This window comes from Nyctereutes procyonoides, unplaced genomic scaffold (genome assembly GCF_905146905.1).
Source record: "Nyctereutes procyonoides isolate TBG_1078 unplaced genomic scaffold, NYPRO_anot_genome, whole genome shotgun sequence".
Classification (NCBI taxonomy): domain Eukaryota; kingdom Metazoa; phylum Chordata; class Mammalia; order Carnivora; family Canidae; genus Nyctereutes; species Nyctereutes procyonoides.
In genome coordinates, this window is record NW_026575147.1 from 19,988,490 (window position 1) to 20,012,710 (window position 24,221).

A 24,221-nucleotide genomic window follows, 5' to 3' on the forward strand; every position below is an offset into this window, starting at 1 on the left:
CACAGGCAGGGGGAAAAGCAGGCTCCTTGCAGGGAGCCCAGACATGGGACTCGATCCCAGGTCTCCAGGATCAGGCCCTGGGCTGAAGGAGGCACTAAACCACCCGGGCTACCCTCTTTTTTTTTTTTTTTTTTTTAAGAAATGATCATCTTTTAAGCCTGCTGATTTTGTGTGCATAATCTATAATTCAGGGGTATAAATGCATCAGTTGTAACTCCTATTTCACAAAATGGACCCTTCCCAAGTAAAAATATGGGATAGCAAAAAATGGTGAGCATCCCCAAATGCATATAATTTATATGTAACCTCTATAAACATTCAATGGCACATAATAAAACATGCACAGAGAAAGTAAAAAAATAAGAAAAACTAAATATATATATTCTCATATTTTCCTCCCATAGCATAAGAACTCATCTCATGCACTCCCTTTGGAAATCATAACTACAAAATAACTCTCAGAAGATCATGTGTAGTAACTCCATATAGCTAGAAAACTTTCATTTCTATCCCTAGCTAGCCATCTTGCAAATACACAAACAGCTGCCAACAAAAAATATCAGCAGAATGTTGAAAGATTAATGAGTTCTTTCTCAATTTCAAAAAAAATCAAAGCACATGACCTTTTATACCACATACTACAATGTTTTAAAAAATCTAGTCAAGAGAAACTGCACTGAATCATGTATGATTTAAAGTTACTTTAAATAAATCTAAATGTCAGTTTTTAAAATGGTATACAATAAATATTTTTAATCAGTAATTATTTTTTAAAAGAGTATCTTTTTCAAGATCAAAAGAACGCATTCAAAAGTCTCTGTGACTGGATCCTATTCTAGCGATATTTCTCATTACATTACTCTCAATTATGTACTGTTAACCATTTCTCAACATGTCCCATGCTGCCATTTCTGTTCCTTTGTACATGTCAGTGTTCTCTCCCCTTTCCTTCCTCTTTTTATTCTACCCATCCTTCAAAGGCCTATTGAGGATCCACAAAAAGCCCTAAGTGAATCTCCTTCTCCATTACCCATATGTCCCATGGCCAGAATTGGTCTCTCTCTCAGCTGTACTTTCACAGAACTTTATTAATACTTACATCCTTTAAAGTATTTATTATAGTCTTTCTTTTGGTATGGCTGTCTCTCAACTGTAAACTTCTTGAGGGCAGGGATACTGTCTTCTTGGGTTTTTATAGTCTCCATAGCAACTAGCACAATGTCTTTAACGTTGTAACTGCTCAATAAATATATACTGATTAAAACGAATACTCAGAAATGCATGTGAACATTTTAAAATAGAAATACAAATGAGGTGACTTACAAAAAAGATTCTCTGTACAAGGCTGTATTTCAAATATTGGTGGGAAGCGGGAAAAAGAGTGAAGGAGAAAAACAAAACAAAACAAAACAAAACCATGAAACAAATGCTTAAGGGCACTATCTGGCACTGCGAACAGGGTTTACTTCCTAACCCAATCCAAGAAACTTTAATAAGTCTTCAGAAAAAAAAGGGGGGGGGGCGCGGAATTTTGAGGAAAATATACCCCTGGACATTTACTAGTTAAAAATCCTATTTGAAAAGAAAAGACCAAAAACTAACTAAATGAGAACCTCCCTCTCCCCACGAAAAAAAAAATCTGTAGGCTTTTTTTGTACATTAGGAAATGTGTACCTTCCGTGGCTTACCTGACGTTACTCCTGGGTTACGGCCGGACACAGGGAGCGGCTTGCGCTCTATTTTAGGGGGGGGACACCTGGTTCCCCCACGTCCCTCCCCCCTCCCCCCCCCTCGGCCTAGTAGGTAAAAACTTCTCAGCCACGCAGAGAGCACAAACTTCCTGATCCTTCGAGGCAGAGAAGGAATAACACATCAGCGATCTCAGGATCGCTAGGCAACCTACCTTGGTGTTTCTTCACTGGGCCAATCAGAAACCGCCAAGGTTGAGATCAGCCAATCGGAACTTACAAGGGGAGGCTCTCCCCAGGCTATTGTGTTGCGATCCCAACAAACACCACCAAAAGGAGGCAGGTTTGGGTCAACCTGACAGCTGGTCAATCCAATGAAGTAACCTTGGTAGGAGAGCGGAAAGGGAGCTGTGCTCCACAACCCCATCAAACCAGCCAATCAAAGCGTTCAGTGAGCTAGCTCAAGCTGCCGATCTACAAAGGATTTGTTGGTCAATCTCTGTAGCAGGTGTGTTAACTGTAGATGTATTCTAGGACAATCTGGTGAGATGTGCTACGATCCAAAAAAGCTAAGAATAAATAAACATTTTAAAATCGGTTGTTTTCGACAATTAGCTTGTCCTTAACTTTCTGTTCTGAGTCATTTTGTGGACGTTTATTTGGCTTACATTAAACAGGATAGGTATATTCCTATATCGCATACACACCAACCTTCTTTATTAGCGTTTGTTACTGGCAAACCTATGGATAATCAATGTTTTATAATATGGCTGCTGAAACTGCTAGAAGCAAACAGACCAAGTTTTAATTCTTCCTCTTTTAAGGCAAAGGAAATGTTCAAAGTTGAAACCAGGTCCCAGGTTTCTCACTAAAAGCACAGTATCTTTCACACTTACCGCTCAAAGGTTCTGGGAAGTGTGCTCAACTCTTGCAAAGTATCATCTACCAAAATGATCTCAAAATTAGTACCTAAACATTTTCTGTTAATTAAAAATTCGAAGCCATGAGAGTCTAGATGTTGAACAATATTTTATTTATGCTGCAAAATGCCAGACCTTAAAAATCAGTCCTCATTTTGTCTTGAAGTAAAAAAAAGTTACAAAAGATAAATAACCAATTTTTAATGGTATGTTATATATTACCATGTTAATACACTCTATCAAAGTACTGAAGAACATTGTTTTAATGACCCAGGGACAGTTAAGTGTTACACTTTTAACATAAGTAAAAAGTAAATTCCTATCAAAATTTAATGATAAAATAAACATTATTTGTTTTTAAATTGGCTCTAGAGGGCCTTAGAAATTTATATTTAAAGGAAGTATCCACCAAAATGGAAGATAGATCAATAGTGAGTAGATAATGAGCAAAATCAATTATTATGACATTTACTTTTGGTTTTATTCAAAAGGTCTCTTACATTGTCTCAGATAAGATTAAGAATCACAATATGAAACTCAGCTAAAAATTCATTTTAGTGTACTAACTGCTTAAGACTACATATAAATCTTCACAGGTAGGTCAAATACACGTTAAAATAGTAATACCGTGTCCTTTAGTTTAAATGTTGAGAACTTCAAAAACATACAGAAGAAAAAAATAATTTTTATATATGTTCCTTTGGTTCACTAAACTTTCTTCTTTTGGGCACTGACTCTTGACTAGAAGAATCAAAGTGATAAAGGACCTGTCAAAAGAAAACAACTATTAAGGATACTTTCCAATTTACATGTCTTTACTTTTAGATTATTTTCATGTCTCCGAGGTATGTTTTTGTTCATTTATTCCTTCCTTTTCCATTTAAAATAATATGCAGCGTAACTATTTCCTACTAAGATAGGCTACAAGAGTTCTTTAAAAAGTAGGGTAAATTTTCTTACAGATATAATTTGATGGCTGCTGAAAGTTATATACTTGTAAAGTATACAAGGTCTTCATTAGTGTTGTTGGAGAAGTCACAAACTAGATCTAACATTATGTCCTAAAATAGCAAAATATTTTGGAGGAATAAGAGGGGAAAAAAAGATTTAAAAATGAGCTACGGGGATCCCTGGGTGGCTCAGTGGTTGAGTGTCTGCCTTTGGCTCAAGGCATGATCCCAGAGTCCTGGAATTGAGTTCCACATTGGGCTCTCTGCATGGAGCCTGCTTCTCCTCCCTCTTCCTATGTCTCTGCCTCTCTGTCTCATGAATAAATAAATTCTTAAAAAAAATGAGCTGCATATAGAGAAACACTCTACCGTTGCACCATGTTAAACTTTAAATTGTTTTCTTCTTATATCCCTGCTACTTAGCAGTGCCTAATAGATATTAGCATTCAATGCATACTTTTAAATGTATGGGAGGACAAATTAAGAAAATTCCTAAAAGTATTCCCTGAGTTACTCAACTTTGATTTTTCTGAAAAAAACTCACTAATGATACAAATGAAATAATTTTTTTAAAAGATTTTATTTATTTATTCATGAGAGACACAGAGAGAGAGAGGCAGAGACACAGACAGAGGGAGAAGCAGGCTCCATGCAGGGAGCCCGATGTGGGACTCGATCCTGGATCTCCAGGATCACACCCTGGGCTGAAGGCAGATGCTTACCGCTAAGCCACCCAGGTATCCCAAAAATGAAATGATTTTGAAAAAAAATCAAAGCTTAATACATTGGGAAAAGTTAGACACTATATTAATGAAGTACCAGGTTATTTCATTCTCTTAAGATATGTGAATTGAAAATACTATAAAGTATATTTTTGAGATTACCCCTTCAACGTTTGATTTTTTTAAAAGCAATCTTAGATATTCAGTTGTCTAAATTTTAGTCTAATAATACCAAAAAATTCTAGTTGAAAAATATAAATATTTATCTCAGAAATGACAAATACATGATCTCATTTGGTAAAATAAGGTCCCAAATACCAAACAACTGTTAAAAAATTTAGGTCAGGAAAATTTTTCTTTCTCCTAAGGTACTGAGAGGAGATGCTATATTTTAAGGGAACAAGTTGATTTGGTAACTTATTTTTATTTCACTTTTGTTCTCTAGGAAGCTCAGATCAAATCTGTGGCCCAATTTTAGCTCTACATATAAAATGGCCTAAGTATTCTTTTTTAAAAAGATTTTATTTATTTATTCATGAGAAACACAGAGGGAGAGAGAGAGAGAGAGAGAGAGAGAGAGAGAGAGAGAGGCAGAGACACGGGCAGAGGGAGAAGCAGGTTCCATGCAGGGAGCCCGACGCGGGACTCGACCCCCGGTCCCCAGGATCACGCCTGGGCCAAAGGCAGCGCTAAACCACTGAGCCACCCGGGCTGCCCATGCTTAAATATTCTTATACTCATTTTCTCATTCTATTAATATTTTTCCAGACATACTGATTTTTATTTATTTTATAAATTCCTCCAGCTACTTCAAATCATTCATGAACAGTAAATATTTACATGGAAAAAATTAATAAACATAGCATATCTTTATTTTTTTTTAATTTTTATGTATTTATGATAGTCACAGAGAGAGAGAGAAAGGCAGAGACACAGGCAGAGGGAGAAGCAGGCAGAGGGAGAAGCAGGCTCCATGCACCGGGAGCCCGACGTGGGATTCGATCCCGGGTCTCCAGGATTGCGCCCTGGGCCAAAGGCAGGCGCCAAACCGCTGCGCCACCCAGGGATCCCTAGCATATCTTTATTTTAAAATCACCTTATTTTTTAGAATCAATTATATACAAATAAGATTTGGATAACAGTACTCTGAAGTAATATACAGGGATTTTATCTTATTTGTCATTTATAATTTAATTTAGAGGCACCTAGGTGGCTTTGTTGGTTAAGCATCTGACTCTTGATTTCCACTCAGATCATGATCTCAGGGTTATGAAATCAAGTCAGGCTCTGACTGGGTGTGGAGCATGCTTAAGATCGTCTCTCTTTCCCTTTGCTTCTGTCCCTCTTCCCCACTCTCCCTCTCTAAGAAAAATAAATTAAAAATAAATAAACAGAAATAAAATTTAATCTACAATAATGATAGTCTGATACTTGTCATTTTATTCAACCTATATATTATCATAAGACTTACTGTTTTCCCAGATTCGAGTTGATTTCTCTTCCGATTTTCTTTAGAAGATTTTACTGGTTGATTTCCATTAGCCTCCACAAAGATGGAATAATTACTAATTGGTTATTTCTCAAAGAACAATAGCCACTTGATTTTTTAACTATAGGCAACTACATGCAGGTTTTTAAAAAAAGCTTCTCTGAGATATAATTCAGATGCCATACAACTCATTTCTTTAAAACTGTACAATTCAATAATTTTAAGTATATTCACAGAGTTGTGCAACCATCATTGTAGTCAATTTTAGACAATTTTAGTCAATTTTATCATTCCAAAATTGTAGTCAATTTTATCATTCCAAAAGAAACCTGTGGTTGATTTGTTCCTTCTTCCTTCTCTTCTTTTTAAAATTATACCTTGTATAACTTTCCTACTAAGATAGGATACCTGGGTTCTTTGAATATAGAATATAGATATCACTTCCCTATTCTCCCCTTCTTCTACTTAGCTCTAAGACCTTTTCTCTATAGAAATACCTGAACTTTCAATGAGTAGAATCATATCATATGTGGACTTTTGTGATTGGTTTCTTTCATTTAGCATATTTTCAAGGTTCATCCATATTGAAACATACATTGGTACTTCATTTCTTTTTATAGCTGAATAATATTCCATTGTATGGATATATCACATTTTGTTTCTCCATTTGTCTGTTAATGGATATTTAGGTTTTTCTACCTTTTGGCTATTGTAAATAATGCTATCTATGCAGTTTTTATTTTATTTTTTATTTTTTATAGCATTTTCTTTTTTTTTATTTAAAGATTTTATTTATTTATTCATGATAGTCACAGAGAGAGAGAGAGAGAGAGAGGCAGAGACACAGACAGAGGGAGAAGCAGGCTCCATGCCAGGAGCCCGACGTGGGACTCAATCCCAGGTCTCCAGGATCGCGCCCTGGGCCAAAGGCAGGTGCTAAACCGCTGAGCCACCCAGGGATCCCCTCTATGCAGTTTTTAAAGTGATGATTGGATGATGACAAACTATTAGCTTTCGTATTACTATTCTCTAAAAGGAGATACTCATTTTCTGATGTTGAAAATGTACTTTTCAATGATAACTTTCTTAGTGTATATATACTATTAAATATTTTTATTTCTTGCCCTTTCCTAACAATAATTCAGTCATGAGTCTCAAAATCAGTAGTATTTTGGCAAAGAGTTCATATCCAAAAACACGGGCAACTTCAGAAATGAATTTATGTACCCAAAGTATCTTAATGTCGTATTACAAGAAAATCTTGCCTAGTAAATTTTTCAAATTCTTACTTTTAGAATAAATAAATAAAATCTTAAAAAAAAAAGGGGGGGGGGATCCCTGGGTAGCTCAGCGGTTTGGCGCCTGCCTTTGGCCCAGGGCATGATCCTAGAGTCCCAGGATTGAGTCCCTGCGTCGGGCTCCCTGCATGGAGCCTGCTTCTCCCTCTGCCTGCGTCTCTGCCTCTCTTTCTATGTCTATCATGAATAAACAAATAAAATCTTTTAAAAAAAAATTCTTGCTTTTCTCCCTATATCCTAGTAAAGGATACTCCTCCTAAGTAGAAGCTGCCTAGAAGACCATTTTGCTGCTAGTTGTACTAATTTTTGAAATTCTTTTGTCTCGCTTTCATCAGCATACTTGTTTGAATGCTGCCTTCTGACAGTTCTAACTTCCAACTGAGAATGTGGAAAAAGGGATGCCTGGCTGGCTCATTTGGAAGAGCATGTGATTCTTGATCTTGGGGTCATGCGTTTGAGCCCCACATTGGGGATAGAGATTACTAAAAATAATAAAAATTTTAAAAAAAGAATGTGGAAAAAGGGGCACCTAAAATTAGCACTATAATCAACTGTGTGCTGGTAAATGTTTAACAACTAGTTCTCTAGGAGTAACAAATGCTGAATTGAGGCATTTGCTGATTTCCATGCTGTGAATATTCTCATCATGTCCAAATTCAAGCTACCAACATGATGTCACTGAATGAGGAGTTGGGAAGAAATGCCACTGTTAGAGTATGCAATTTGTTTCCTAAATTTAGATGTAATATTTTACAGAATGGTTTTTCTTTACCTCTGAACCTTTGAGTAACTTAAAGGTCTAAAATAAAATACAAATTTCCGTTTAGAAAAAATAGAAAACTAAAACAAAGCAGTGGGTCTTTTGCTTAAAAACATGAGATTTATTTTATGCAAAATATATACAAAACACCCATTTTTAATGTCTTACTAACAAGACAAACTATTTACAGGATAGAACATGAGATTATTTTGGAATTCTAGGAAATCTCCTTGGGAGTCTGGATGATAGTGTCATTTCTCAAAGTTGCTCCTGAATTCTCTTTTATGTACCTTCAATACAACTAACCATTCTTTTCTTTGTTCCATGTAGCCTGTTCAAACTCTTATCATAGCCCTGTATCACTGCTTGTTGACCTCCAATTACTAAACTTTTAGCTAAGAGCAGCAATAATGTGTTACTCATGTTATATCTCCAGCACCTAGTAAAGTATCTGACACATAACAGGTGCTTACTAAATATTGGTCCAATAAAGGAAGGATTAAGAACCGAAATAAACTCATATGTGGGAAAAAATTATAAGGTTAGAATGGAAAAAAAATCTAAAGATACACTTACCATTTTATTCTGAAAGATTTTTCCACTTCTTGTTTTGCTTTCAGATACATCAAGTTCAGATGTTTTACTGACTAACTGTTCAACCTAGAAAATAATAATACATAATCATATAACATAATCAAAACTTTCCATAACATAATAATGAGGCTCCAAAATTCAATAACATAAAATCTAGGATCTTGTTATATTAATGAAAACCATTAATTGTGAATAGTTCTTACTGTCACAAAAAGTGCAAAGCTAAAGGTAGTGAAACTGACACTATATGCAATTGATAATTCACTGAACTGAAAAATTCCCAAATGATCACCAGGCACTAGACCACTCTTTCAGAAAATCAGAACTTTTTTTTTTAAGATTTTATTTATTCATGAGAGACAGAGACAGACAGAGACATAGGCAGAGGGGGAGCCTGATGTGGGACTTGATCCCAGGACCCCGGGATCATGCCTTGAGCCAAAGACAGATGCTCAACCACCCAGGTGACCCCAGAAGATAAGAACTTTAGCTTATTCCCACTGGAGAAATGGGATGTACAGAGGAAGGTGGACAATAATCAGTCCCACTATTTTCAAGTTCTTTTTATTTAAATTTTCATCAAGATTTTACTATCTATGGGAAAAAAATTAATCATGTCTGCTCCAGGCAACAAAAACGTATTATATTCTCCATTTGTAAATACAAAAGGTGATGGTCTAATTGCTGAAGATCCTATCTAGCTCTGAAATTCTGAAATTTTATGAACAGTATTTAGGTTTATTACTAAACAAACCCACAATAATATCGACTCAAAACTTTTCAACATATACTTCTCAAATTTTGTTAAAAAGCATTCTTAAGACCTAATATTTTTCTAAAAGACCTTGACTAAATAAGAAAAGCTGAAAAATAACTAAATAAGAATAGTTTTTTCAGAAAAAAAGTTAAAAGTGAGATCAATTATCAAATTTATACCTGAGAATGAGAAATTGAAAGATCTAGACTTTCTTTAGACCTCATAATTTCATCTTCCTCACAAACTAAACTTGGTTCTGTTTAAAGAAAAAAAAAGAGTTAAAATGGTATAGAACTGAACTGGAAGTGAATTAATCTACATTTTCATTAACTTCTTACCTCCAAGTTCAGAAGATTCAAGGTTTTTTTTCTGCTCTTCCATTTTAGTTTCAACGTCAAAATCATCCTGTAATGATTACAGGATTACAATCCATGTAATCAACATAATTACATGAGGGAAAAAAATGGACACATTTCAGAAAGAAATTAAAACAACTGGGTAGAATTATTTATGAACAAATGTGTTTTATGTGAAGGTTAAACATAACGCTACAACTAACTTACACTTTGCTAGAAATAAAGTCCTATAATTACTATGACAAGGTATCACATTTATCCAAAGTATAAACTACTACTTTACTTTGCAGGGATGCTTTAAGGACAAATATACAATTTTCTCAAAAATATATAATGGTTCTAAGAACCCTTAGTTCTTACTTTTTGAGGGCACTGAACTAGACATGTTCACACAACTAATGCTTCTATTATCTCTGAATTTTTATAAAGATGTTAGCAAACTGAATAAAAAGTGCCCCAACCCTCTTCAGGGAGTTAGTGAAGAGTAAGTTCAGTCACGACATGGCAGAAATAGAAACGAGTTTAATGTCTACTTTCAGTTTTCAAACAAAGAAAGAAAGATTAGTTAGTCCACTATGAGGGTAGTTGAGGTGGTGAGTGGCCGGGCCTCCAGGACCATTCCCTACTTCACTTAAAATAGTTGTGCTTTTAAATTTCTGAGAATAATGTTTGCACCAACGTAAAAAGTCTAAAAATGGGGGGATCCCTGGGTGGCTCAGCGGTTTAGCATCTGCCTTTGGCCCAGGGCGCGATCCTGGAGTCCCTCCCACGTCAGGCTCCCGGCATGGGCCTGCTTCTCCCTCCTCCTGTGTCTCTGCCTCTCTCTGTCTCTATGTCTATCATAAATAAATAAATCTTTAAAAAAAAAAGTCTTAAAATGAAAAGCCTATACTTTAAGGTCCCTACCAACCTTGAGTTTATGATTATAATACAGTATTTATGTAAATATTAATGAGAACTATTAGTCCTTAGAATTGGATAAACATTTGTTATTTATACTTTATAACTTGTTAAAATGTACTGACACTTATATAATGCTCCTGTTCATCTGCTACATCATCTTTGTCCATGAGAATTTTCTGAAGTGGTGTTTTTAATTGTTTTGGTGATAATATAGCTGAATCAATATTTTCCATTCGTTCTTTCTCAGTAGTCACTTTTACTTTGAAGGTGTGAAAAGGTGTTGGGACTTCTCCCACATTTAAGTACATAGGCTCCCCTTCAAATATCACTCCTTCACAATCACCATCCTTAAAACCTGGAGGCTGGTAATCTGGGGGTGTAACTGGAAAAAATAAGTATAAACTGTACATAAATACTGAGGAATGAAATTGAAGAGAACATAGTAATATAATAATAATAATATATACAGATTGAAGACATTTCAAATAGTATAGAAAGGCAACCTTTGGGCAGCCCAGGTGGCTCAGCGGTTTAGCACAGCCTGGCCTGATCCTGGAGACCTGGGATTGAGTCCCACATCGGGCTCCCTGCATGGAGCCTGCTTCTCCCTCTGCCTGTGTCTCTGCCTCTCTCTCTTGTGTCTCTCATGAATAAATAAATAAAATCTTTAAAAAAAAAAAAAGGCAACCTTTTTTTCCTTCACTTGACTGGCTATAGGACCTTGAATAAATTATATATCATCCTTGATTTGGTTTTCTCATCTGTGAGAAATAATAGTACTTATAATAATATCTACTCCATTGGGTCATTGTGGGTATTAGACAAATTAAAGTTGCAAAATACTCAGACCAGAACTGGAACATTGTAAGTATTCAATAAATGTTAGTTGTTATTGATTTATGTACTTCTAGAAGATATTACACATGTAAATATATATATTTCATATTACAAAACACAAATAAAATGATACTGTTTTATACCTAGCTGATTTTTTAAAAAAAGATTTTACTTATTCATTTTACTTGAGAGAGAGAACATGTGCCTGTATGCATGCTGGAAGCAGGGAGCAGAGGGAGATGGACAAGCAGGTTGGTGCTGAGTGTGGAGCCCAAAGTGGGGCTCCATCTCAGGACCCTGAGATCATGACTCTTGAGCCGAAATCAAGAGTTGAAGGCTTAACCAACTGAGCCACCCAGATGCCCTACCTACTTGGCTGTTTTTAACATTTTTTAAAATTTATTTTTAATATTCCTTGGATAAATTATCAGTACGTCCTTTTTAACAGCTTGCATAGTTTCCTTATAAACCTATAACCTTCCGTGTTTGTGTTAAGTATACTCCCAAGATACTTTTCTAGCTATAAAATTTCTGGATTAATGAGAATGTGCATTTAAAATTTTGATACTGATAAACTGTTCTCTAAAAATGTTGCGCTTATATACATTCCCTCAAGATTTATAAAAGTGCCTGCTTTACCCCACACCCTTGCCAATAATTGGTTTGCAAGTTTTACTGCTCTGGTAAGTGAAAAGTAGCATCTCAACGGTTTCATTTCTTTTTTTTTTTTTTAAGTTTCTTTTTTTTTTTAAGATTTTATTTATTTATTTATTCATGAGAGACAGACAGAGAGAGAGAGAGGCAGAGACACAGGCAGAGGGAGAAGCAGGCCCCATGCAGGGAGCCTGATGTGCGACTTGATCCTGGGTCTCCAGGATCAGGCCCTGGGCTGAAGGCGGCGCTAAACCGCTGAGCCACCCGGGCTGCCCTGTTTCATTTCTTTAATTATGAGTGAGGTTGTACCTCACATGGATATGTTCACATCACTGGAAAAGTTTGTGTATGTCTGAAAGTCTATTTTTTCAAGTCTTTCTCAAATACTGACATTAAGTGAAAATTTTATATCAAAAAATACAACTGAGGTGCTTAAAATCATTTGGAATGGTAACCAATTGTTTCAATAATAAAACATATAGGTATAGATGTATTACAAAAAGTACCTTCATCATAGTAAAAAAGTTTCATGGTCAAACAAACATCATTAGGTAAAGGTCCCAGATTTTGCATTAGAATATAAATCTTGCGAATGAGGAGAATACTTGCTTTCTTGGTGTCAGCAGACGACATACTAGATTCATTGCTTTGGTTTTTACTAGAAGAGAATCACACATTAATTTCTTTTATGACACTCATGGCTTCTAATAACATAAATACCCATTTTACTATTTGAGATTTTTATTCCTATTATATCATTAAGTTTTTAAGTTGAAAGTTACCATAAAATGCATTTTAATGTCACTATTATTAAAATTTAATATCACTAATATTATAAGCTAATAATTTTATTTAAATTGATATGCATTTTATATAAGATCTTTAAAGGAAATGAGTGATGGACTTTAATTACATTTCTAATCACTCAAGCATACAATAGCTTTCCTATTCTTTGGCTCTGTTTCACAATTAAAATAATATATAATTAGCCACGTAATCTGGGTTTGCAGCCACTCAAAGGATATTTTGTACAGCCACACCTCCTTGGTGATGTTTAAAAAGTTTCAGAATTAATCCACAAGTTTAGGAATATAGTTTTAATATGAATAAGTGGTAATCTGTAGTGCAAAAAGAAAATGATAAAACAATACCTTATGAAGTCCATGACTGGTCCATTACTAGTGTACTTGAATTTAAATTGGTAACATTCTGAAATTGTCTTTAATAGAAAACATTACAGTTACATGTCTGATATATAGTACCTGCAGCCAACTAGCTAAAAACACCTTTTGTATGCCTAATGTTGATTTAATAATTTTTTTCTGCCATATTAATCCTTATTGGTCCATTGAATCCTTCAAGTCCTAATTGTAAATTCCCATAGTTTGAGTTTTGGGGCTTCAGCTTTGGAAATATATTTATTCTCCCACTGACTGCAATGTGTATCATATATACCAGAGGGAAGGAACTGCTTAGTAAGCAGTTAAGAGGGGCAGCATCATCTCTTACTTTAGCAGAATGGCTTAAGCACAGGGCTTAAATCCAAGCTATATGTAACCAGATGCAAGTTATTTAAGCCTGCTAGATTTTAGTTTCCCCAGCTAATAAAAGGGGTTGAAAATAGTACCTACCTTTTTTTTCTTTAATTTTATTATTTATTCATGAGAATACACAGAGAGGAGACAGAGAGAGAGGCAGAGGGAGAGGCAGGCTCCATGCAGGGAGCCCAACGTGGGACTTGATCCAGGGTCTCCAGGTCACACCCTGGGATGAAGGCTCAGCGCTAAACCGCTGAGCCACCCGGGCCACCTGAAAATAGTAGCTATCTTATTGGTGGTTGTGAATATTTAACAAATAGGATAATTTATACAGAGCCCTTAATAAAGTGCCTGGAACACCAAACAATCAAAAAATATTAGTGAATCAACAAGGTTGCTCTTTGAAAAACAAATGTTCAACTATATAAAACATCTGAAACTAAATGAATATTTTCTAAACAAGTACTGAGCTTCTGAACAATGAACTAATTCACAGCCTTTGCCCATGATATTTTCTTCGTCACCATGGACATATATATATATATATATATTTTTGTAAGATTTTATTTATTCATGAAAGACACAGAGAGAAGAGAGAGAGAGAAGCAGAGACATAGGCAGAGGGAGAAGCAGGCTCCATGCAAGGAGCCCAATGTGGGGCTCGATCCAGAGACAGATCTGAGTGCTAGATCCCAGGGCTTAATCCCGGGGCTCCAGGATCACCACCTGAGCCAAAGGCTTAACTGCTGAGCCACCTAGGCGTCCCATCCATGGACATATTTTAAGTGTTAACTGCAAGCATGAGTATCAAAGAGAAGGCATATTGCCAGCCCTCTTGAAGCTTTTTTTTATTGCTTTCTTTACATTTCAGTGCTCACACAGGAATGGGGATCAGCTCTCTTTAAAAAAAAAAAATGCTTCTCCATGACTGAATGAAAAACTGTAAGTATAGTTATAATGGTTAAGTAGTAGAATAGTTAAGCACTAAGATCATGGACTAGCCTTCTTAGGTCCAAATTCTGGTTCTGCCACTGTGAACTTTGGCAAGAAACCTTCTATCTAGTTTCCTTATCTATAAAGTGGAGATGATAATGGTAGTTACCTTATGAAGGTTATGATAAATAAATGAGATAATGCACATAAAGCCTCAAAAAAGAAAGTCTAATAATAGTAGGTGCTCAAAAGGTTTTCCCCTTTTGTTTCTTGTTATTTGGTTTTCCCTGTCACTTCTTGAATTCCTTCTTTAATTGTCAGCTAAACAGGCAGATGTGACTGGATTGGGATGAATATTCAAAGAATAAGTATTTTATTTTTGTCAAACTCAACCGGCTTCATAATTCTGTAAGAATATTATATAGAAGGAGAAGTCAGGAGATTTAGGTTATTTCTAATGGGTTTTGGTCCAGGATCAGTCACACAATCTCTCTGGTAGTAAATATATTAATCTGTTTAAATGTAACAATACAAGCCTTGTCTTACCTCAGAAAAGTCTTTATGAGGTTCAAATGTGAAAATACATGTGAAAGTGAATACAATTAAAAGCATACGATAAAGGAAAAAAAGCATAAGGTATTATTATAATTTTATCTTATTTTTAGTTATTAGAGATATTATGTTTCCTTACTAATTTAAGCACACCTACCTGAGGGTCTTCTGGATTGGTGTACACCTATTTAAAAATAATTTATAATTGAGTTATATAAGGCTAAGTATTCAAGGAGAACTAAATTGGATGTTTAAACTATTAAATAGATTCAGCAAAACAAAATACAAATGACCCCCCAAAATATTTTGTTACTTTTTGCCACTGAATAATCTGTTTGAATAAAGTCACATAATCTAATTGTTGGTTTTAGTGTTATTTAAATAAGCAAGATCAAATTTGACAGTCTTTTAAAAAGAACATACAATTTAAAAATACTTACAGCTAGAACAACCATCCTTAGCTGAAATATAACAAAGAACAAAAATCTTACTTTTACTCTATAAAATATTTTTCATGATGGATTATAAGAATTCTTTGTCTTATTTCAACATTTATTCCTAATAAGAAATAATCTTGCAGGAAATATGATGTATATAAAGCATTACTTTGGATATCCTTCTTTAATCTCCCAAATATCTATTTCTAGTTGACTTAACTACAGTTTGACATTCATGTCATTGGCTTAAGCAAATATAGGTATTTCTGCTAGTTACAAGGAAAATATATACTGTGAAATATCACATTAAGCCTTACCAAAGTAAGAACTGATTTTGAAAAGAGTAAAGTGGAGATCAGGACTCTGCTCATTTAATAAAGGGAAGAGGCTTTGGAGACCATAGGAACAGACAATCAGAAAATTATCCGCTCAAGTAATCTGCCAAAAATCTAAGAGTCATCCTTGATTTGGATCTTTGGATGATCTTTGGATCATCAACAAGTCCAATCAGTTCTACTGCCAAATATATCCTGAATCTTTTCATTTCTTTCCTTCACTGCCATCCTTGTCTAAGCCTCAGTGATTTTTCACCAGTACTGTATTAATAGATTAAACACCATTCTCCTTGATTCCAATCTTATTCTCCTTCCACAGTATATTGTCTTAAAAGCTACAGTGATTTTTAAAAGCCAGAGTGATTTTTAATTTAAAATATAAATCAAATGATGTTATATTTCTACTTAAAACCTTCAAATGGCTTTTATTTGCACTTAAAATAGAATTCCAACTCCCTACCTTTTATTTGCACTTAAAATAGAATTCCGACTCCCTACCTATTCAGAGTCCTGAATGCTCTGGCCCTGTTTATCTCCCTAGGCTCCTCTAGGCCACTCACCCTCCCCCACCGCTCACTGCATTCCATTCACATTTACACTGGCGTTCTTCCTGTTCCTTTAACTCTAAACTTGTCAACTTTCTGTATTTGCTGTTCTGCTAGGAATATTCTCTCCCAAAGTCAATACCTGGCTGGTTTCTTCTCAATCAAGTCTCAGCTTAAATGTCACCTACTCAGAGAAGCTCTTCTGTCTATCCTATCTAAAGTTACCCCACCTCTCCACCTGTGACACACCTTCTCTCAATATTTTATTGGCATTTAACACAATTGGAAATTATCTGATTTACTTGTTTTATTGACCGCTTTCCCACTATAGAAGAGACTCCTCTGTTTTGTCGACCACTGTTAGTTCGCCCAGCTCCTACCTAGAATATATAGGTCTAGTATATAGCAGGCACTCAGTATTTAACGAGTCTTAAATATTTGATGCCCTTAATAAAGGAGGTCAGTGACCAAGGATAAAATTTTATCTTTTTTACAATTTTGTTTAGAGCTTGACTTACATAAGTAAATAAAAAGGCTTATAGTCTACAATAAACCCTTACTAATTGAAATTTCACTTATTCAGAATTTGTAACAATTTAACCCAGGCCACATGGAAGTTTATTTTTGAACTCTCACAAAGAAATAATTTATTAAATTATTAGTCTAAACAAAATTGTAGAAGGCATATGAAACTAATAAATGAACTATTTTTAAAGACTTTTTATGGAGCAGCTCCGGTGGCGCAGCAGTTTAGCACCGCCTGAAGCCCGGGGTGTGATCCTGGAGACCTGGGATCGAGTCCCACGTCAGGCTTCCTGCATGGAGCCTGCTTCTCCCTATGCCTGTGTCTCTGCCTCTCTCTCGCTCTCTCTGAATAAATAAATAAATAAATAAATAAATAAATAAATAAATAAACCTTTATATAAATAAAGACTTTTTATTAATTCACTAAGTTTTTGTAAGTTAATATGTGTTACTAAAACAAGTGTTAACAAAACTGGCTTGGCAAAATTTGTTAAGTATTAATTCTACTGGCTTTAAATGAGTTGAATATTAGTCTTTAAAATGTCCAAATGTTCAAACTTTTGAGTAATTTGAACTGGCCTATGCCCAAGTTAGATTAATGTTTTACTTTGTGAATTGCTGTTACATTTGTAGAGTACAAACTGTAGAAAAAAAGATAAGGAGATGTTGACTTACATATTTTTTTTGTAAAGCATCATAGCATCCTAGCATCCTAAAAAATAATGAAGGATTCATTATTAGACTGCATGCATTTCCAGGAGAGAATTATTTTAAATAGTCTCTGTATTATCTCAATACTAAATAATATAGAATTATCTATTAAAATTCCTTGTTTTAAAGATTTTTTTTAAGTAATCTCTACACCCAATGTGGAGCTCAAACTTATAACTCTGAGATCAAGAGTCACATGTGTTACTGATTGAGCAAGTCAGGATCCCCAAAGCTCCCTTCTTATCAATCAGCTTAAAATAATAAAACAAAACAAATAATAGCAGAAACATAAAATGTTGATGGAGGATAGCTAGGGATAGAAGGTAAAATATCTGACAGCTACTCATGGGGAACATTATTAGGAAAATGAATTCTGTTCATATAGAACATAAAGGAAATTATTAATGCAAAAATCCAAAGACCTGCAAAAATAGTATCTAGTGTTAAAGGGGGAATTACTAAAATTGGGTTATGCAATGAAAGGTATCCAAGGTACAAAAAAAATGTGATTTAAGAAAAGGATAATTTTATATCACTAGGTATTCTTTTACTTACCATTTCACTAACTGTGTAGATCCTGGACAGTTTTTATCTTCTCTCAGAATTTTGACACAAAGATCTAAACACCAAAATGATATCAATATAGAGTTGCTTAAGATAAGTAGACAACTAGAAATTTAAGTGAAGATTATTTTCTTCAGCTCTGTATTAGAGATATATTATTAAATGGCAATGAACTTCCAGATGATAAGTATTACTATAATTTATTTATTTATTTATTTATTTATTATTTATTTATTTATTTATTATTAAGATTTTATTTATTCCTGAGAGAGACAGAGAGAGAGAGGCAGAGACACAGGCAAAGGGAAAAACAGACTCTGTGTTTTGGATCCTGATGTGGGACTCAATCCCAGGACCCCAGGATCACACCCTGGGCCAAAGGCAGGCACCAAACCACTGAGCCACCCAGGGATCCCATATTACTATAATTTAAAAGAAGAAAGATTTTTATAAAAACAAATAATCTTTTAATTCTTATTATAAAATGGCATCATAATGATTAAAACACATGTTGATGGGTACAAATTTTAATTTTGAAAAGTTACAGAATACTTAAAGTTAGATATAATGCTTTTACACCATCATCATCCAAGAGTCTCAGAGTATTGCATGAGCCCTTATTCCAATTAAACACTTGTAAGAGGCCAAGAAGAAAACTCACTATCAGAGATAGAAACCTGCAAGAAAGCAACAATAATACAATGGAAAGGACTGAGATTTCTGTCTCAGATTCCTTATCTGAAAAATAGGGATAATATCTAACTCACAGGCCTGTAATATGAATTAACAAGATATAATACATAACATAGTGCTTAAGATATTGCCCAGCATATAGTTAGTGCACAAAATTAGGTACATACTATATGCTGGGTAATGAATTATTACTGTAGTATAAATAGGTTGTATTATTTTTACTTCCTTAAAATAGCACAAGAACATATACTACCACTGTATAAAGCTATAAACAACAGAATGCTGGGATGCCTGGGAGGCTCAGTGGTTGAGCATTTGCCTTTGGCTCAGGGCGTGATCCCAGAGTCCCAGGATCGAGTCCAACATCGGGCTCTCTGCATGGAGCCTGCTTCTCCCTCTGCCTATGTCTCTGCCTCTCTCTCTGTGTCTCTCATGAATAAACAAAGAAAATCTTAAAAAAAAAACAAAAACAAAAACACCAGAATGTTTTTACCTAGTTTGTCATTTTAAGAGTAATGTCAGGCAAAAAAAATAAAAATAAATCAAAATTAAAAAAAAAGAGTAATGTCAGGCAAAATAAACTTGAGAAGTTGAGGGAAAATTTTATGATCAAATGCTTCCAAAGGTATTAAATATACTTTATTTATATATTTATTATTTTTAAAAAAGATTATTTATTTATTTATGAGAGATACAGAGAGAGGCAGAGACACAGGCAGAGGGAGAAGCAGGTTCCTCACAGGGAGCCTGCTGTGGGACTTGATCCCCGGACTGGGATCACACCCTGAGCCAAAGGCAGACGCCCAACCACTGAGCCACCCAGGCATCCCTTAAATATACTTTAAAAAAGGTTTATTTATCTCTGTAAGAGACAGAGAACACTGTGGGGAGGAGCACTGGGAGAGGGAGAGAGAGACTCAAGCCAACTCTGATCATGGAGCCCCCACTCTGAGCTCAGTCTCATGATCCTGAGATCAGACATGAACTGAAACCAAGGTGCCTCTTGATTACACTTTAAAAAACCTTTTAGTCGGGATCCCTGGGTGGTGCAGTGGTTTGGCGCCTGCCTTTGGCCCAGGGCGCGATTCTGGAGACCCCGGATCAAATCCCACGTTGGGCTCCCGGTGCATGGAGCCTGCTTATGTCTCTGCCTCTTTCTCTCTCTGTGTGTGACTATCATAAAAAAATAAATAAAAATTAAAAAAAAAAAACCTTTTAGTCCACACAAAAATTTGTACATGAATGCGGCATTATTTATAACAGCCAAAGAAAATATGGGGCACCTGGGTGGCTCAGTGGGTTCAGCTATCCAACTCTTGATTTTGGATCAGATCATGATCTCAGGGTTGTGAGACTGAGCCCTACTGAACTCCTCGCTCAGCACAGAGTCTGCCTAAGATTCTCTCCCTCTCCCTCTGCCCCTAACCCCTACTCATGGGTGCTTTCTCTCAAATAAAAAAAAATTAAGAAAAACATATGTAACAGGGGGCACCTGGGTGGCTCAATGATTGAGCATTTGCCTTTGGCTCGGGTTGTGATCCCGGGGTCCTGGGATCGAGTCACACATTGGGCTCCCCGCAGGGTGCCTGCCTCTCCCTCTGCCTATGTCTCTGCCTCTGTGTCTCTCATGAATGAATAAATAAAATCTTAAAAAGAGAAAAGAAAAAAATACGTAATAGCCAAAAAGTAGAAACAACTGAAACAAATCAACTGACAGATAAATGAAAGTGGTAATCTATATAAAGGAATGTTATTCAGCAATAAAAGAGAATGAAGTACTAACTCATGTTACCATATGGATAAATCTGAAAAACATTTTAAATGAGAGAAGCTGGTCACAAAGGACCACATATTGCATGATTTCATTTACATAAAACATCCAGAATAGGCAAATCCATAGAGACAGAGAACAGATTGGTGGATGCCTAGGACTGGGGAGGTGGGGAAATGGAGAGTGACTTAGTGGGTGTGGAGTTTCCTTATGGTGATGAAATGTTCTAAAATTGACTGTGGGAATAGCTGTACACCAATTTGAACACACTAAAAATCATTCAACTGTACACTTTAAATGTATGAATTGTCAAGTGTATTATATCTCAATAGTTATTATTTTAAAAAATCTCCAAGAAAAAAAATCAGTTTTAAAGCAAGCCAAAATAAAAATATGTTTAAAGATGGGCAGCCTGGGTGATTCAGTGGTTTAGCGATGGATGCCTTCAGCCCAGAGTGTGATCCTAGAGACACGGGATCCAGTCCCACGCCAGGCTCCTTGCAGGGAACCTGCTTCTCCCTCTGCCTCTCATGTCTTCCATGAATAAATAAATAAAATCTTTAAAAAAGAATGCTTAAAGAGAGTGTTTTTTTAATTAATTATTTATTTTTATTTATTTTAATTTCTATTTTTTCATTTTTTTTAATTAAAAAAATTTTTTTTTGGTTTTTAAATAGGTTTCAACCTAGCACAGAACCCACATGGAGCTTGAATTCACAACCCTGACATTGAGACCTGAGCTGAAATCAATAGTCAGACACTTAACCAACTGAGCCACCCAGGCACCTCTAAAGAAACTTGTTTTTTTTTTCCTCTAAAGAAAGTTTTAAAATAAACAGTAAATTTAAAAAATCGATGGGCCACCTGGGTGGCTCAGCGGTTGAGTGTCTGCCTTTGGCCCATCACATGATCCCGGGATCTGGGATCAAATCCCATGTTGGGCTCCTTGCAGGGAGCCTGCTTCTCCCTTGGTCTGTGTCTCTGCCTCTCTCTCTCTCTCTGTGTCTTTCATGATTAAATATATAAAATATTTTTAAAAAATCAAAAGAAACAAAACATAAACATTGTGTTACCATCTAGATATCTTGTTCCATAAGCACATTCTGGAAATATTCCTCTCAAATACGTGATGCAGGATACTGAAACTGCTAGGAGCCTCTTCACCAACACCAAAGACTGCTGCTCTGTTGATATCTTATTGGGAAACACCAAAGCACTCTAAATTCAAGGAAAATTAAAATGTTATTATTTAGATTTGTTAAAAATAACACTTTCTTGAACTTCAAGTAGATCTAATTTTGCATAAGCATGATACTTTCCCAAAGAATTCCTAACCATAAAAAAAAAAAAAGAGAAATTCCTAACCATCGTGGTTAGTAATCCCCAGAAAGTCAGGGTAATTCCAGGGTTGCAGCCTAAAGGTAAAATGCAAAAAGTACTTAAGAATTGTGTTAGGGGATCCCTGGGTGGCTCAGCGGTTTAGCGCCTGCTTTCGGCCCAGGGCATGATTCTGGAGTCCCAGGATCGAATCCCACATCAGGCTCCCTGCATGAGCCTGCTTCTCCCTCTGTTGTGTCTCTGACTCTCTCTCTCTCTCTGTGTCTCTCATGAGTGAATGTGTAAAATCTTAAAAGAAAAAAAAAATTGTGTTAAAAATCCTCCTGTAGGTTGACTATCTGTGAGTGCATAATACATGATAGCTAACACTGCTTTTCTCATTAGTTACTGACTAGGTTTGACCCAGGTATCTATATCTATGCAAAAATGAGGATTTTATATTTGTGAGGCATGGACATTCATTTCCTAGGAATGGACTGCTGTAAATGATAATCTCATCAAAGCACCAGAAAAGCATTCATTAACACCTAATGTAAATTGAATATGAACCAGTTATTTAATGTGAATCATCAAATATTTAATACAATTCTCCCCTGACTCTAAGTAGTTTAGTAAATATCTTCCTTTCTTAAAATATGGAGTTTCCTGATCTCATTAAATCCTCAAACAGCTGACTCTAGCTTCAGAACATAAAAAGTTGAGACTTCAGAAACAATAAAATTACATATTAAAAATATGGGGTGGCTCAGTGGTTGAACATCTGCCTTCGGCTCAGGGCATGATCCCAGAGTTCCGGATGGAGTCCCACATCAGGCTCCCTGCATGGAGCCTGCTTCTCCTCCCTCTGCCTATGTCTCTCCCTCTCTCTTTCTCTCTTTCTGTGCCTCTCATTAATAAATAAAATCTTTTTTAAAAACCCAACATATTAAAAGTATAAGAAATCATACCATGGAAGTTCTCTGCAATTGTGCAGTGGCCATCTTCCGATAAAGTCTTTTCTTTAATTCAACCTTGTGACACAAATATGAGCTTTAACTTCAGATCTTATTTTCAACCCTAATATTCTAGTTTACTACATGTAAGATCAAAAGAACTTCACATAAATAAATAAAAATAAATTTTATGTGAGTAATTTCATATTAATTAATAAATTACAGAATTCAAGCACTGACTACATTGCTACAGTTAGGTAGGTATTAGGTAATGAAAACTGCCCATGCCAAATTCTTAAAAATGATCTTAAAATTTTTGTTATAAATTTGCTGTTTCAAAATGACTGAACGAGGTAACGCTCCTTCACTGAACTTTAGCAGGCTCCAGATACAATGACATATTATCGGCTCTGTGGAACCACCAAAAACGGGAACAGAAAATATCCCAGATTTTGGCCGATTCTGATGTCCCAATTATAACTGATCTTTTCATGTAAGTTTCCTTTTTTTTTTTTTTTTTTTGGTTCCCAGTTTCGCTTTTCTTAATCAGAAAATTCAACTGGAAGACGGCACGTTTGCAGCGATCCTGACAGAGCCCGGACTAGACGCCAGAGTTAACTTCGTCTGAAGAGCCTCCCGTGAAAAATAAGAAATAAAAATAACATTTCTCCCTGTATGTTCCACCCTTAAAACCTTTAGAAACTTAAAAGTAGTCTAGAGTTGATAGAAAAAGAAATTAAAAAGCAAAAAACAAAAATATGAGAGAAAACAAAGAAACGTATACATTACGTAACGTCTGAGGGCCAGCGCCAGCGACCTGAAAACCTGCCCCTCACAGCATGCGCCCTGCGCTTAGCTTGACGCGCAGGCGCCTTCCCTCAACGGTCACCGTGGAGGCACGACACCAGTCCTGTGACCTCCAGTGGCTTTCCCGCCTAAGCCGCGCGAGGCGCTCTGGGAATCCCGCGGCTAAGGAGTGGTTCTCAGCCGGAGAGGTGCCCGATTGCCGGCAGGCTGAGGTTAAGATGCTGCATATGCCAAGCCTTCTCGAAATACTGAATTTTCCCACACTGACTGAAGTATCCTCAACCACCCTTTAATAAATCCCGTTAAGGGGATCCCTGGGTGGCTCGGCGGTTTGGCGCCTGCCTTTGGCCCAGGATGCGATCCTGGAGTCCCGGGACTGAGTCCTGTGCTGGGCTTCTGGCGTGGAACCTGCTTCTCCTTCTGCCTGTGTCTCTGCCTCTCTCTATGTGTAGCATGAATGAATAAATAGAATCTTTAAAAAAATAAATAAATCTCGTTAATTTCTGATTGTTTTCTGACTTTCGATTTTGTTATTGGATCTGCCACACATGCATTGCTTTCCCACCTTAGTCTGCTGTGTCCAGGAAAGCAGGTGCTCTGGTGGTTTCCTTA

General features: G+C 35.9%; 2 protein-coding genes across 3 annotated transcripts in view; both read right to left on the minus strand.

Annotated features, from left to right (window-relative positions):
* The window catches only part of GOLPH3L (golgi phosphoprotein 3 like), a 38,631-nt gene extending 36,754 nt beyond the window's left edge, over positions 1-1,877 (minus strand). Inside the window, exon 1 of one of the 2 annotated variants that reach the window (XM_055312210.1) lies at positions 1,689-1,877. The gene's annotated coding sequence lies outside the window, so the exon portion shown is untranslated. The remainder of the gene's footprint in view (positions 1-1,688) is intronic. The other variant, XM_055312211.1, reaches the window with a different exon arrangement.
* A 961-nt stretch (positions 1,878-2,838) lies between these two features.
* Positions 2,839-24,221, minus strand: HORMAD1 (HORMA domain containing 1). Its single transcript, XM_055312209.1, has 15 exons — positions 24,175-24,221; positions 22,818-22,880; positions 21,606-21,750; positions 18,060-18,123; positions 17,469-17,505; positions 15,392-15,412; positions 15,109-15,135; positions 13,080-13,147; positions 12,435-12,586; positions 10,560-10,819; positions 9,517-9,583; positions 9,358-9,434; positions 8,404-8,487; positions 5,752-5,823; positions 2,839-3,375 (listed from the first exon to the last, which is right to left on the minus strand). The coding sequence occupies exons 2-15, from the start codon at positions 22,848-22,850 to the stop codon at positions 3,295-3,297; spliced, it is 1,188 nt and encodes a 395-aa protein (XP_055168184.1). The 5' UTR covers positions 22,851-22,880; positions 24,175-24,221; the 3' UTR covers positions 2,839-3,294.

Coding starts and splice junctions, on each gene's coding strand:
- HORMAD1 (XM_055312209.1), bottom strand. CDS start 22,850: ATGGCCACTGCACAATTGCAGAGAACTTCCATG. Junction 15,413..17,468: donor ATGCTTTACAAAAAAAATAT/GTAAGTCAACAT, acceptor GTTATATTTCAG/CTAAGGATGGTTGTTCTAGC. Junction 3,376..5,751: donor AACTCGAATCTGGGAAAACA/GTAAGTCTTATG, acceptor TTCTTTTGACAG/GTCCTTTATCACTTTGATTC.